Here is a 14,873-nt window from a genome sequence, read left to right on the forward strand (position 1 = left end):
TCAAGCTTATTAATCATAAGAAGAGTTATTTAAAATTGCATAAATTAATCTTAGATTAAAAGCCCATCAAAGCCTTGAAACAATTAAGAATAAGTAGGATTTCCCTGGGGCAGCAAGTTTTATTTGAATAGTGTAGTCAGGTGGATATCGAACATTGAAGTATGGTAGTGATTAATGTATGCAAAATTTAAATGAGGGTTTATAAATGGCAAATCTAAATCACATATTGACCTAACTGTAGGCTTTAACTGCATTGTCTGTCATACATTTAAACTGTTTAGTAATCAACATTTTAATTACAGTGTATGTTAGGGAGGCCCTGCGACAAACAAATTCAGCATTTTAACAGGCACCTGAAATGTATCCACACAGTGGGGCTGTTCTTTTAACTGTTCAAAATAAGATGATGCGGAAGCAGAATGGAAACTTTAACATTTGATTTTGCTCATAGATATGCTCATGTACCTGCTTTATCACATGTCCAGGAAATGCCACTGATCTGTGCCACTTTATAACTCCCTCTGTACGTTCCAGTCTCTGAATAAAATAAATCCTTATTTATTCTCCAAGCCAGCACAGGCTACAGGTGCTATGGGGCAAGAAGTCTTAGGTTTTGTTTGTTTCTTTGTTTTGTAAAAGATTATTATTTTTGGTTGACGGTCGGTGGGGAGTGCAGGCTCTGGGATGCAGCCAAGGATGAGGATTTTGGGGTACAGGAAGGGGATTCAGGTTTGGGGGGGCTCAGGGATGGGGCAGAGGATTGGGGCATAGGCTTACCTTGGGTGGCTGCCAGTCAGCAGTGTAGTGGGGGTGTTAAGGCAGCTTCCTGCCTGTCCTGGCACCACAGACTGTGCTGCGCCCCGGAAGCAGCCAGCAGCAGGTCCGGCTCCTAGGCGGAGGCACAGGCGGTTCCACGTAATTCTCGCCTGCAGGGAACCAGCCAATGGAAGTGTGGAGCCAGTGCTCGGGGCGGGGGCAGCAAACGGAGCCCCATGGCCCCTCCACCTGGGAACCCGAGCTGCTGCTGGCTACTTCTGGGGCACAGCGGGGTGTCAGAACAGGTAGGGATAAACTTGCCTTAGCCGGGCAGCACCACCGACGGGACTTTTAACAGCCTGGTCAGCAGTGCTGACTAGAGCCGCCATGACCCAGTGCTGACACCACAGCACTGGATCACAACCTGCAGTTTGAAAACCTCTGATCTAGATATACAAGATATGTCTACACTGCAAGTGAATGTGTGATTGTAATATGGGTAGGCATACACATTAGAGATTAACATCTAAATTCACTTCTAAGTACAAATTTTTGCACCATAAACTAATTCCAACAATTACTCCAAGGTCTTTGCACTAATTTATATACTCTGTGGTCCATATGGGTCGTCAGCAGCATTTGAACCCGTAACTTTTACAGCTTTTATACCGCTTCAGTCTTAGAAGTCACTGATGGAGGGAAACATGCTGTTAACATCTGTGTGGACCAGCCTATAGACAAAATACACACTTTGTCCGTGAATTACACAGCTGTTTGTAATACAATAGAATGTTAGACATCAAGATTCCTGGTGGCTATTCCTGCTGCGAGAGCAGAATATGGTCACAACCAAGTTGAACAATTCCCCTGTTTGGCTGTCCATAGGCACTGAATCTGGGGTCTCAGGATGTAACAGCCTTTGCTATTGGAGGTGGTAGGAAACTCAAAACTTCTATATGTGGTCTTGCCACTAGAGGGTGATACAGCAGCCTGTGATGATGTGTGTTACACAGGCACCTGATTTTGCATGTACCTTCTGAAAAGCCATGTGACTGGATAGTTGACTTGCATCTCTTATATTAGAGATCTGATTTCTGTTCCCAGCTGTGTCTGAAGTGCGTTGTGCAATTTCTGGTGTTCTATGGACAAAAGGTCTGAATAATAGTTACCTTCTCTATGGTCTGAGGCGTTGATTAATAATGAGGGTTGTAAAGGGCACAGAAATACCAACAGCAGACAGAGGAAGAGCTGGAGCCTAGAACTCATAGTCTTTTAGCTCAGTGCATGTTTCCTTAGGCTATGGGATGTTGCTGGAGGAGTGTCTGTCTCACTCTTATAGCCAATTAGGGAAGGATCGTCCAGGCTGTCTTGGCATATGGCCAAAGGGTTGTGGGGTGGCTGATCTCATCTTCCTTTGCCTGATGGGGGCCATTGGAGTAGGATGGGCTTCAGAGGTTGGAGAAACGACTGAAAAATCCCAAGTGTCAAAGACCATTTGAAGAATATAACAGGTGTCATAGTGGCTTTATAATGTTTAAATCAAAATGCACTTACTGATACATGGAGAAAAGGCTGGTACTGACTGAATCCCCAGACATACTAGGTGGGGCGGGTTGGCATGAAAGTTTATAAAGTGAATAAAGGATGAGCTGGAGAGGAGAGGGTTTCAGGATTCTATTTTTTTTAAAGATGCTATGGCTTTTTATGTGGTATATACATGGAAAGCTCCGTATTGAAGCCTCATGGAGAATTTCACTTACCATTTTAAAGAGTTTAAATGCAATTTCTAATACTGCTTAATAAACTGCTACACTGTTTTCTTTTCTTCCCCTTTAAAAAAAAAAGAATGTGGTATCAAAGTTGCATGTTAAGTGGGGAGTGAACTACCTTTAAAGCAGCCTGTAGCTACCAGTAATATTTATTTTCTCTATTTGTTTTAAGCCTGTGAAGACAGTGTGGTTTTCTCTATACTGTCCTGATGGAGCCCTGACCAGCAAGCGTGCAATGCCCCTAGCCCTAATGTGCCATTAATGATAGGTTAATGTACAGTATAATGTGTTTTGGACTAGGGGTTCATTACACTTCTGAGTGCAAGGTCTTTCTGCAGAGCGCCCAAGCTTCCATTGCATTATATCATGCAATAAAAACACCCTTTTCATATCACACACTAATAAACTGTATTTGAAATGCTGTCTAAAGGCACTGAAGACTATCTTCATAGTCTGTGTACCAGTGCAACAGTTGGGATCTTTGTATGATATTTTTTGTTATGCTGAATTCAGACTTTTAAATGAAAATACATAATTTGACAGTGTGTGGTTATAAGAAATTGAGCCCAGCCCAGTCCATCAGGATATTTATACAGAGGGTTTTAGAGAAGTGACACTGTTGTAAATAGCAGCAGCAGTGGTTATTTGCCAACAAATGCCTGGCATAAGTGCACAGCTCCTTTGATTGCCATTTCTAATTTGTTAAGCTGTTCCTGTTCTGCTTCGTATCAGCCAGTCAGTAACATAAAACCATAATCCCCCTAATAACAGGTATTCTTTTTTTATTTATTAGGATTATATTAATGTCTTATTTTCCATCTGCCTGTGCCTGGTACCGCTCTGAATGGAAGACTATTTTAAAGATGTTAGCACAAGATGTCAGGATGTGCAAGGAAATGTAACTCGTGTTTGTCGATAATTAGCCATCTTTTAGTTTCTCCACCCAAAGCAGCAAACGCAAATGTCTTGATCCGTGCAATTCTTCCCTGTAATAATTTGACCATTCAAGGTAATACAATAAATACTCTCTATTATATGGCTTAAGTTCCCTGGAATTAAAGACATTTCACCAAACTATTCATATCAGTATTATGTGCTATATATTTGTACCAAGCCATGGCCCAGGACCCCTTTGTGCTAAGTGTGTGCCCCAGTGAGTGGCAGTTAAAGGGACAGTGTCTGGCTGACCAAGACAAATTGTTTACACAACAGCCATCCTTGTGTTGTGTACATGTATACAACATAGCACAGTGGAGCCCTGATCCTTGCCTGGGGCCGCTAGGAGCTACTTCAATGCATATAACAGCAGCAATGTCTTAGATTACATTCTTGGAGGTGGTCCAGGTGATGAAATTCACCCTTGTGCAAAGGCCAGTGCAAAGCCTATGCACCATTTGAGACCCGCCCGAGCCCTGTTTTGCTAGACCTCTCCAAAAGGTGTATTTTATCCACATGGAGTAGTGGTCTTGCCAGTGGCCATCCTGTGTGCTGCGTGCCTTTAACAATGAAGCATGTAAACACATCATGGAAAAGTGCTGCACGTGTGGAAAGAACCAGCCTGTTTGTAAACCTGCTGAGGAATATAATTTAAAATCTCTTGCAATGGGCAGAGGAAGGGAGTTAGTGTTAAGAAGGATATTTTCAGACATGAGGACAACCGTGTGAAAGCAAATCCGTAATTTTAAAGATGAATACAGTTATGGAACTGTTCCCCTGGAATAATAGCTGTTTAATTGGTCAGGCTAAATTATTGATGTTTCAAGGACAATTATCTCTTATTGTCAAGGTTCTGCGTTTAGACTCTCCATGCCCGTTTGTTTTCATTTCAGATCTGTAAACCATTTACGGCACCGTCTAATAGGTACTTACCTCTTAAAGAGTTAACCTATCTGTTGGGACAGAGAAAAATGAACCCTTTATCAAGAAAATAAGATGTGACAAGTTCATTTAAAAATCCTGGTTTGTCATTGTTTATCTAATTTTCAGGGTTGACACAGAAAATTAGGCTGGCTGCCACTCACTCTCCGGCCAGCCCTTCCCGACCTTTTCCCATACAGAATGCTCTGCTCTCTAAAGCATCCAACTTCCCATGGAAAGTTTACATTGTTTTGACGCAGATCATATTGTATAGGGCCAGAATCTGATCCCAATTTAAATCAGTGGCAAAAACTCCCTGGCAAATGCAAGGTCCAATTATTTTCCTTAGCTGGGGGCAAATGGGAAGGTTCAAGTATATTTTTTGCGGCTTGTCTGTTGTGGATGTATTGATCCCTGGTTGAAAGGGGCTTACAGGAGTGGTCTATTTTACAGTTGCATATTTAAGAATTGGCAAGGAGATAGTTCTCATTTTTAATGGATGTGTATAGAAACCTAAAAATAATGAAGTGAGAACAGGATCAGACCCATTATGAAATGGTATCATGATACCTTAGGGCCCCATCCTCAAAGCACCTTCTACTGGACATATCTCTTGATTAGTTCCTTCAGTGTTGCAGGAAGGATTCATGGTACAAGACTCCCCACCCCCATTTTCCCTTTAAAAAAGGATTCCTCTGGACAATGACTAGTGTCACAAATGTTAGCTAATCTACCATTGACCATACATGAACAAAGTATGCTACTAAAGCATTCTCCTTGGGGGGCACGGAGGGTTTTATATTGGTCCCTTATTTGCTGATTCCCAATGGGTGGGTGGTCCCAGACATTAGTGTAAATGAACCAGGTTCTGTTCTATGCCCATATTACCATGTTGCTGGAGAATTATAGCCTAGATTCTGAGACAGTTTTAGACTGTGACCTTGCAGGCACAATGGTCTCTCTATGTGAATCCAATTGCAGAATGGAGGCCTTGTAACTAGTGTACCAAGGCTGACTTCCTGGTGTCATAAACAGACAAGTTGTGGCAAAAGAGTTACTAAGCCGATAACTCCACGTCGCCCTGTGATTGCAAAACTGTTCACGGCAACTGAAAATACATTTCAAGCTTCTGTACATTTTATTTTCTTTGTTACCTTGCAATACAAAGTAAATCAATAACAGAATATTTAAGTACAGCAGGTTGCGTGTGTTCGTTTTGGAACACGTTGCTCAATGCTAAAATTGTTTCTGTTGATGCGAGTGGTTTTTATTTGTTGCTGAAATGCACAGTGACCAGAATTCTTTAATAGTTGGCATCCTTCCTCTGGTGGTTTTTAGTTTTTCTTGAAATGATAGTGCATAGGAACAAAGGAAACTCATCTCTTTCTATCAGCCTAGAACTACATAGACTGCCAGCACCATAGCTATATTTCTGAGCTAGTAGTTTTGAGTTTGTTTATTCAACCCATTCCTAGTTTCTACCCTCAATTTAAAAAAACAAAGTCTCTCGTTGAAGGCCCCAGTTCAGGATTGTGCACCTGTAGGACATCAGTACATGCTTAAGTGCTTTCCTGAACCAGGGCCTAATTGACTCATTCAATATTCCCTGGGCCACCCATTTTGGATTATGAGAATTAGTCCTCTTTGGACCCTGGATACCTAAAAAGAAGGTTAGATAGCTGAGTAGCAGCAACATGCTGACGATGTGCCAGGGTGGTTTTACGAAAAGGTTACTGTTAATAGTATATTAGAATGCTACCTCTGTAACCTCTGGGTTTTTTAGGAACTTTTAAATGTTTTCTCTGATGTGTCTTTAGCTGATTAGTTAAATTCAGGTACCTTTACATATTTTGTATTTCACTTGCACTCCATGCATGATCCTGAGTAGGCGGAGGCTCTCTGATGGATTACTGCACTGCGTGTTACTGTTTATATATAGTTGTGTATCTCACAATGTCTCAAATCCATCCCTCCCTTTCTCCCCAGCCCAGCCCAGACAAAGTGGGTCTGATCAAGTTGGCACAGCTTGCTGGCACTTCAAGTTTTGTCTCACTGGAAGGTGGCACAGCTGGGACTGACCAGCATAGAGTTTCCAGGCTCTGGACACACCAGTGCAGAGTTTCCAAGACTATGCTGTAGATAAAAGTGTCAGGGAGTGACATTAAAAAACAAATAAAAGCCCAAAATAGAAGGAATTCCCACACCTGATAAAATTCAGAGGGAGCTAATGGCAAAAACTTCCCTACAGTTTATAGAAAGTCCCTGATAAAATGTTGTTGTTGGAAAAAACCTGAACATTGAAAGCTCAGTAATTTCAAGTTAAGGTTACTCTTAGGGCGGAAAGGAGTATGAAAATACAGGGTTTGAGGGCTGGTCTATATGGTGATGTAGTTTGCGGCAAGGAGGGTGTCAATTTCCTGTGTTCTAGCCAGCCACACGTGTCTGCGTGGTGCACTGAAAGTTTCATAGAACGCTTTGATCTACTGCAGTCGAAACACGTTAAGGTCCCACAACGTGGAACAGCCTCCATGTGTCTAGGACACATCACAGCTGATATTTTAAACCCCGCCGGCCATGCTGCCTTCCACCGCACAGTGTAAGTAGCTTAACGGCAAGAGTATCCTGGATTTGAGATGTCTTCCTCTGCAGGGAGCCTGTCTCTCATAAAAGAGATTCATGGGAGAAGCTCACTCTTTGCTTAATAGCTTCTTTTTTATTGGAACGATGTGTGTGCTCTTCCTTGGTTATGGATTCTTGGTTCCCCCCCTCGGTCTCACTTGTGTCCTTGACCTGTGTTTTGTTACTTTGTTTGTGGTTGGTTTGTTTAAAAGGCAGGATAGGTAGATTTAGGTTATATCGCCAAAGGTGGTGTCTCACTTCCATGTCAACCAGGATGTCTTCCTCCCAGTGTCCTGTCCCAAGCCTTATGCGACCAGTGAGGAGAGGCGGCTGCACACTCTGGATGTCCAGCGCGCCCTGGCGTTCTACCTGAAACGCACCAAGTCCTTCCGCACATCGACCCAGCTCTTTATTGCAATAGTTGACAGGATGAAGGGCCTGAAGGACAGTTTCAGATTGGATCACCGCCTGCATCCATACTTGTTACAAGTTGATGCAGCCTGTGCCTCCACCGATAGTGAAAGCTCACTCAACTAGGGCTCCGACATCTTCAGCTGCCTTCCTGGCACATGTGCCTCTCCGGGACATCTGCAGGGCTGCAATGCCGTCTTCAGTACATGTGTTCACAGCACATTACGCCATCACCCAGCAAGCCAAAGATGACATTGGATTTGGCAGAGCAGTGTTGTAATTAACATGTCCACGAATTCCTACTCACCTCCGTTGGCAGTGCTTGGGAGTCCCCTACAATGGAATGGACATGAGCAAGCACTCGAAGAAAAGGGGGTCACCTTGCATAACTGGTGTTCTTCAAGATGTGTTGCTCATGTCCATTCCACGACCGTCTCTCCTTCCCCTTTGTCGGAGTTCTGGCAGGAAGGAATGGGGGGTGGAGGAGGAGCTGATAGTGCCCCTTATACCAGCACATACGCTTACCACTCCAGAGGGTGCCAGAGCCAGTCCCCTATAGATACCACTGAGGGAAAAACTTCTGATGCTGGTGCATGTAGTGAGCACACACACCTCCAGTGGAATGGACATGAGCAACACATCTTGAAGAACAACAGTTACAGAAGGTAACCATCTTTTACACATTAGACAGTGTCGTCATACACAGGAAAGTCTTTGCGCTGGCATATTGCTGCTGCTGCCTGAGCTTCCCAGAAAAGGAAACTTTTAGTGTGACAATGTGCAGCAGGATGATGGCTGAGACAGTAAATCCACAGAAGTCAGGGATTTCAAAGTTCTGGTTCTCTCAGCGGGCCACATTACACACTAACAAAAACCACCAGATACAGCATTCAGAAAGATGCACTCAGGTGAAAGCCATTATTTGAATTTTGTCTGTGGATTTTGGATTCTCATGCTTAATACCACAATAACTGTGTGTGTGTGTGTGTTGCACATATCTCATGAATGCATACATGCACACCCTTCTTTTTGCATTTAATTATGTGAGTGCAAAGGAGACAAGCATCTTCTTTGCTTTGCAAAGTTGTTGTTCTCTTCCGGACTGACCTTTCGCTGTGACTGAGTTACCCATCTAGTTTTTCAGACTCTGTAGACTCCAATAAATATTTTTCCAATTTAATTTTTTTTTACAGTTATAAACCAAACAAGCTAAAAGGTTCTTCAGAATCTAGAGAGGGGAAAAGGCTGGAAAGTATAATGAAGGGTTTGAACTGATCTCCACAACCTGCAGACCTGAGAGCCAGCTACCAAGACAAATTCGGAGGCTTTTTAAAAGGCAGTATGTTGTAGGATCCTGATAAATAGAAAAATACAAAAACAAGGTGTGGAAAATACTTCCATGAACAATTAGGTTTACAATGGTGATTCGCGTTAGGAATGCAACTTCTAGTCTATTCAAACTAAAGGACAAAATTCTTTCCTGGGATAGTTGCTGTGAAATGCAGTTTAATCATGGGAAGAATGCCTTAGAAAGGTGCACCTGGGCTGTATAACCTAGAAGAGGCGTTCATTGCCTTATAAGCAGTACTGTGCTCGGCCTATGCGACATAGTCCTTGTGCTAAGAGGCTGTGTCTAAGACCTTTCTAACTACCGGGTTTTGCTAGCAAAGTTAGGCCAGCTGGTGTGTATGGGAGATAACTTTGTTGAAACCATTCATAAAACTATTTGAGATTCAGTAGCAGCTCGGGCATGAAAAGTGACCTGGATGGAGTTTTCAGTGATAAAACTACCTGCTAGGTCTGGTCTCACTAGGTACAGGGATATAGGCAAGAAGGTGTAGAGTATCAGTCTGCAGAAACTGATGTGGATGCTGTTAAGTGGACAGGTAAAAGTATCTCTTATCCAGTTCCAAAGTGTGCTGCATTTTCATGCCTGTGGGAGATTGTCTTTTAATCTCCCTTTTGTTAATGTTCTTCTGCCTCCTCATCTGATCATTATTAGATGGTGGGCACACTTGCTGTCTCCTGGCCCCCACCTGCATGTCCCACTTTCGTATCCACCTGCCGCTGCTCTTCATGTCCTTTCCCCTTTACCTATTACACCTCCCTCTTCTCTTGAGGAGTTTGTGGACCATGTTACTTCAACCCTCTCCATTTTAATTGTGGGAATTGGCCCTCTGAGAATGAAGGAAATGAGAGCTGGCTCCCAATGACTATTGATGAGGTTAGCTTGATTATTCAGTGTCTTTGTCTTACCTCTTGCTCTGTTTCATGATTTCCCACAGAAGTGTATAGCAAAGCTCAAACTGCGAGCGCTCTTTTCAGAACTGCAGGCCCAGCAGGGTGCTGGCTTCCTACCCTTTAGGAGCCTGTATCTGGACATGTGCAGAACTCACGAGGGATTGAGCTGTGAACTCTGTTTGTTCCCCACCACTAGCCATGGCCTCTGTGCTTCTGATATATTTTTCTCAGCCAGCATGTGGAGCTGGTTCAGAGGTCCCTTAGTTCAGCAGAACCTGATCTGATCCTGACAGCAAAGTGGCAGCATGCCCAAGGTGAGCCATGCTGCCCTCTTCCTGATGTGTGTCCTGCCTCTTTCCAGCTGTTCCCAGGGGACTGGTACCAGCTGTGAACTGGAATATCACACTCCATGAGAGCTGCTCTTCAAGTTCAGAGCTTGAGTCATGCCAGCTGTTGTTCTGCCCCCTTTTTCCAGAAAGTTCTTTCTTTTCCAGAAAGTTTGAGTTTCCAGAAAACATGTGGAGCTGCTGGAACATGCCCTATTGGCTGCGGTGTCCAGACTGCTGGTGTGTCTAAGTGGAGCTGCTCTGTTTTCTTTCCCTTTTGCTTATATGCCGAATCTGAGTTTGGCCCTGGCTGGGTAGGATCAAAGAATTGCCGTCTCCAAGGCTCTCAGTTGGGCACCTCTCCCCAGCACTAAATATTCACTTCAGGGAAAAATTCTCTGTAGTTCTGGGATTAGTTATTGACATCACAGTCCGTGTCCCAGTCCCCAAGGCCAGGTTCTGTCGTGTTTAGTGTCATCACCCTCCTGAAGTGCCCAATTTCTTGAGCAAAGAGGCTGCTTCCATCCCATCCGAAATGGTTGCACTGGGAAGGTGGTTGAGAGCGGAGTGGCTGGTTCCCCGGGAACTTCCAGAAGGGCTCTCTGCACATTTCATTCTTTTAGGAAATGTAGCCCAGCTTCCAGTCAGCTCATAGCCTTGAAACTGCTCTGATGAGCAGCAGCGTATTGCTTATCCTCCATGTTTTCCGTCGAGACTGGGCATATTTTATTCTTGTAGCTTTGGACGTTGTTGGCCCTGACCTCTGATTGTTTTATTGCTTTTACGGGTCCTGTCAGCATTAGCAGCATTCTGCTTATCCCAGGGCTTCCTCATGCACCATCGTAGCCCAAGTTACTCCCCGGTTTCCCAAAACGCCCTGCTAGACCCTTTCGTGTTCTCAGCGTGCCTGCTGCCGTTAAGCAAAACTGTTTGCATCTCTGTTTGACACTGTCCTGTGTACACTGGTGGTTTCCACAAATACTTCTCAGTCCCTGCAGATTTCATAAGAGGTATCTCTGGATTAGATAGTTGTTTTCAAGGTTTCTTGGATTAATATGGTGAAAACTGAGCAGCTTCTGATTGATTCAGTGCAGAGGTTTTCCTGGTGGCGGTTTTGTCTGGCAGTTATTCTCTCTCTTTCATTTGTGCATGTGGGATACTGGATTTCTGTGGATTTTTATTCGTTTGAGGTGCATAGTAAGATGCTTTGCTGCCACCTCCAGAAATGTCACAGGATTGAGACCTGAACAGCCTAGACTGGCTGCTGAACCCTTAGTCTATGTTTTTCTTTCATCCTGAAGTGCTCTTGCAGTTTATTTGCAGCTCCCCTAGATACAATTCTTCAGTGTCTGCAGCAGCTACCGAATTCACAGGCTAGACTGCACTGTGGATGTAATTTCTTCCATCCCCCCTTCAGTAGCTTCTGTTAAGGCTGGGAGTTGATATTTTAGGGTTTTCTTAGTTATACTTATATGAGCTTTTCATTCCTGTGGCAACAGTTCACCTCAGCCTCCACATAACTTGAATCATGTGTGTGTATGTGTGTGTGTGAGTTTGGACCTCAGCTTCTACATCATATTCTGCAAACTGTCTTCCTTTGTGTGCCAGTGGCATTTGTTCTCTTGTGTGTTAGAACTTGGGACTCAAGGACCAAGTCAGAATGAAAACTTATGATTTTATATTTAGATTTTATTGAGAATTTGCACAGCACCCGGAACTAATGCATGTTCCAGGGGTTAGGTCACACAGTGAGTTAAGGCACCAGCCTTCCATGTCTGCAAAGCAAGGACATGTGTGAATTGTAGGACTGGAAGGGACCTCGAGAGGTCGTCTAGTCCAGTCCCCTGCACTCATGGCAGGACCAAGTATTATCTAGAGCATCTCTGACAGGTGTTTGTCCAATCTGCTCTTAAAAATCTCCAATGATGGAGATTCCACAACCTCCCTAGGCAAATTTATTCCAGTGCTTAACAACCCTGACAGGAAGTTTTTCCTAATGTCCAACCTAAACCTCCCTTGCTGCAATTTAAGCCCATTGCTTCTTGTCCTATCCTCAGAGGTTAAAAAGAACAATTGTTCTCTCTCCTCCTTGTAACAACCTTTTATGTACCCAAAACCTGTTATTTCCCCTCTCTGTCTTCTCTTCTCCAGACTAAACCCAACGTTTTTAACCTTCCTTCGTAGCTCATGTTTTCTAGACCTTTAATTATTTTGGTTGCTCTTCTCTGGACTCTCTCCAGTTTGTCCACATCTTTCCTGAAATGCGGTGCCCAGAACTGGACATAATACTCTAGCTGAGGCCTAATCAAGGCAGGGAGTAAAGTGGAAGAATTACTTCTCCTGTCTTGCTTACAACACTCTTGCTAATACATCCCAAAATGATATTTGCTTATTTGCAACAGTTACACTGTTGACTCATATTTAGCTTGTGATCCACTGTGACTCCCAGATCCCTTTCCGCAGTGCCCCTTCCTCGGCAGTCTTGTCTTTTAGACTGCAAGCTCTTTGGGGCAGAGACTCATTTAACTCATGCCTGGCACAATGGGGCCCAACCTGGCTGTGGCCGCTAGGCACTCCCACAGTACAAATGTTAAAAAAAATAATAAACTGAAAATCTCTCTCTCTACTACAAGAGTGTTTATCCTGTACCACAGAAAGACAGGAGGCTGTAAGAGTCAAATAAAAATAATCAGGCAGTGCTTACATCCAGATGTACTCAGACACTGGGAGAAAAGATGGGACATTCGTTAGCGGTGTCTCCTTATTAGATTTGACTGGAAAACGCTGTTCGTTCCCATGGTGTGTTTATATTGTTCTAGGAACATTTCCAAATCTAGGAAACTAACAAGATTCTGATTTATTTTTTGGGAAATTTTAAAAGAAAAAAAGTTTTACTCTGAAAAGCAAAGAGACTCAACTATCGTGGCTAAATCTGTTTCTCTCCCGTTTCCCAGGGCCACCCATTCATCATGCAGTACAATGATGGGAATGCTGAAGTTGTCTCCATGTGGGTGTGCAGGATGCTGGAGGAGAGACGGTCTCACCAGGGCCCTCCATGAGCAGCAAGGAAGCACAATGGATGAGGTGAAAGAGAACCCAGGACTAGCAAAAGGAAAACCAGCCCCACGTCGCACTGTTGAGAGATGGCATATTTCACTGAAAAAATATTTTCAGAGCATCAACAAAACTTTTCAGGATATTTGCTGCTGCTTTTTCTAACTTTAGGGCATTTTCTCCACACATTTCCTTTGTTGCTGACTGATTTAATGTCCTCAAATTGTCTTCAATCAAACTGTACACAGCCTTAAAGCATCTATAGTGTGTGTGTGTATATATATATATATTGTTATTGAGTGTACTGTATATTTCTTGGCTCCAGACTATTTTTTAACCTTTAGTCTTTTGCTATTGTAAAAATGACACGTTGACTGTACAACGAAGTTTCTACACAAGTGTAGACAGTCTTTGGCCGCACACATCAAGGACGTGTCGGGGTTTTTTAACTGGATTTGTTTAATAAAACACAACGGTGGCATTCACCATCCTTCTGAGAGGTGAAGGTGTCTTGTTGGAAAAATAAAAATGCAGCAAGTGTATCAACAGTCCTGCTGTGCAAACATCATGGATTTTATTTCTGGCTGTTGCAGGGTAAAACTCCAACACAGGAGCAAATCTTGCCTTTGAAGGCACTAGGAACCCATACTTGTATCCCTGGGCAAATTGATGTGTTAGGGTTTTTTTATACCATTAACATGCTAGATCTGTATGGTATCGTTTCCAGTAATCTGTCCTGTATAGTCTTAAATGTCTCAAGTCATAGGGCTTCAGTCACCTCCCCTGGGAAATTCTATCCCAACCTAAAGTTTATTCTTAGGTATAGTTCCTGTTGCACACTATAATCCAAACACTGTCTTCTCCACACCCCTGGTCCTCCTTCCCAATTTCCCAGTACCCCAGCCTGCTCTACCCCATCCCCCACCAGAACAGTGTCCCCAAACCCAGCAACTGCAGTCTCTCTCCAGAACTTGAGAGGGAGTTTGCAATGGCTGGAAGAAAGATGAGAGTTCTGGTCTGGGAAGGTAGGGCCGAGCTTGCTGGAGCATGTTTTGATTGGGATGGTGGGATAAGTAGTTTTGGAGGAGTGGGCATTTGAGGGAGGTGAAGTCCCCTAGCAGAATTGTCTCCCAGTAATGGACACCTCGTCACTTGGGACATTTGACAGGAGGCTGATCAAACCACTGGGAAATGTCCTGAACAATCCTGCACAGGGCCCCAGTGGGCTGGAGAAAAACCAAGGGGTTCTAAGAGCCTTCTGTCGCCACCTTACCGAACATACGAACATGAAGTGTTTTGTTTGTATTAGACTGATCAGGGATATATTGGCCTTATTCTAACAGGTAACAAATCGGGAAACCAAACAAAAATTGCCTTTAGTCCATTTTAATATATTATAAGGTTCCTGGAAGACCTTTTGAATAAATAATATAAGCAAATAGACTCTTTCATGAGTGTTGGTGGTGTGTAGAAATCCTGTAAAGCGGAGGATAAGCTGGGAATCCTGCATAAACTCATTGTGTGATTGACAACACACGAGCTGCTTGCTGATAAATGTAAACTTGGACCATTCAGCACCATTCAGGTGCCTCCCATCCTGCCATTTTGCTTTAAAAGCATTTCTTGACATTCCTGAAACTGTACAGAAATGGTAATTAACTCCTCTGTTCCTTTAGTCATCCCTTTCCCACATTGCGACATTTGAATATTGCTATTTGTTGTATCCTAGTAGCTCCTAGCAGACCCAGTCTGGATCCTGTTGTGTTAGGCGCTACACAAAAAAGAGATTAAAATACAGGCCCTGCACCAGCAAGCTGACAACCTGGGTTTCTGACAAGAT

General features: G+C 43.5%; 1 protein-coding gene across 5 annotated transcripts in view; it reads left to right on the top strand.

Annotated features, from left to right (window-relative positions):
• MAP2K5 (mitogen-activated protein kinase kinase 5) overlaps positions 1 to 13,581 on the top strand; it is a 195,315-nt gene extending 181,734 nt beyond the window's left edge. For 4 of the 5 annotated variants that reach the window (XM_075069741.1, XM_032764314.2, XM_075069740.1 and 1 more), the window contains one exon: positions 12,934 to 13,581. In XM_075069741.1, coding sequence (XP_074925842.1) covers positions 12,934 to 13,038 — 105 coding nt within the window. In that variant the 3' untranslated portion in view covers positions 13,039 to 13,581. Of the gene's footprint in view, positions 1 to 8,605; positions 8,795 to 12,933 lie in introns of all 5 variants that reach the window. The other variant, XR_004371552.2, reaches the window with a different exon arrangement.
• Positions 13,582 to 14,873: the final 1,292 nt, after the last annotated feature.

Source organism: Chelonoidis abingdonii, chromosome 9 (genome assembly GCF_003597395.2).
Source record: "Chelonoidis abingdonii isolate Lonesome George chromosome 9, CheloAbing_2.0, whole genome shotgun sequence".
In the NCBI taxonomy this organism is placed as follows: Eukaryota; Metazoa; Chordata; order Testudines; family Testudinidae; genus Chelonoidis; species Chelonoidis abingdonii.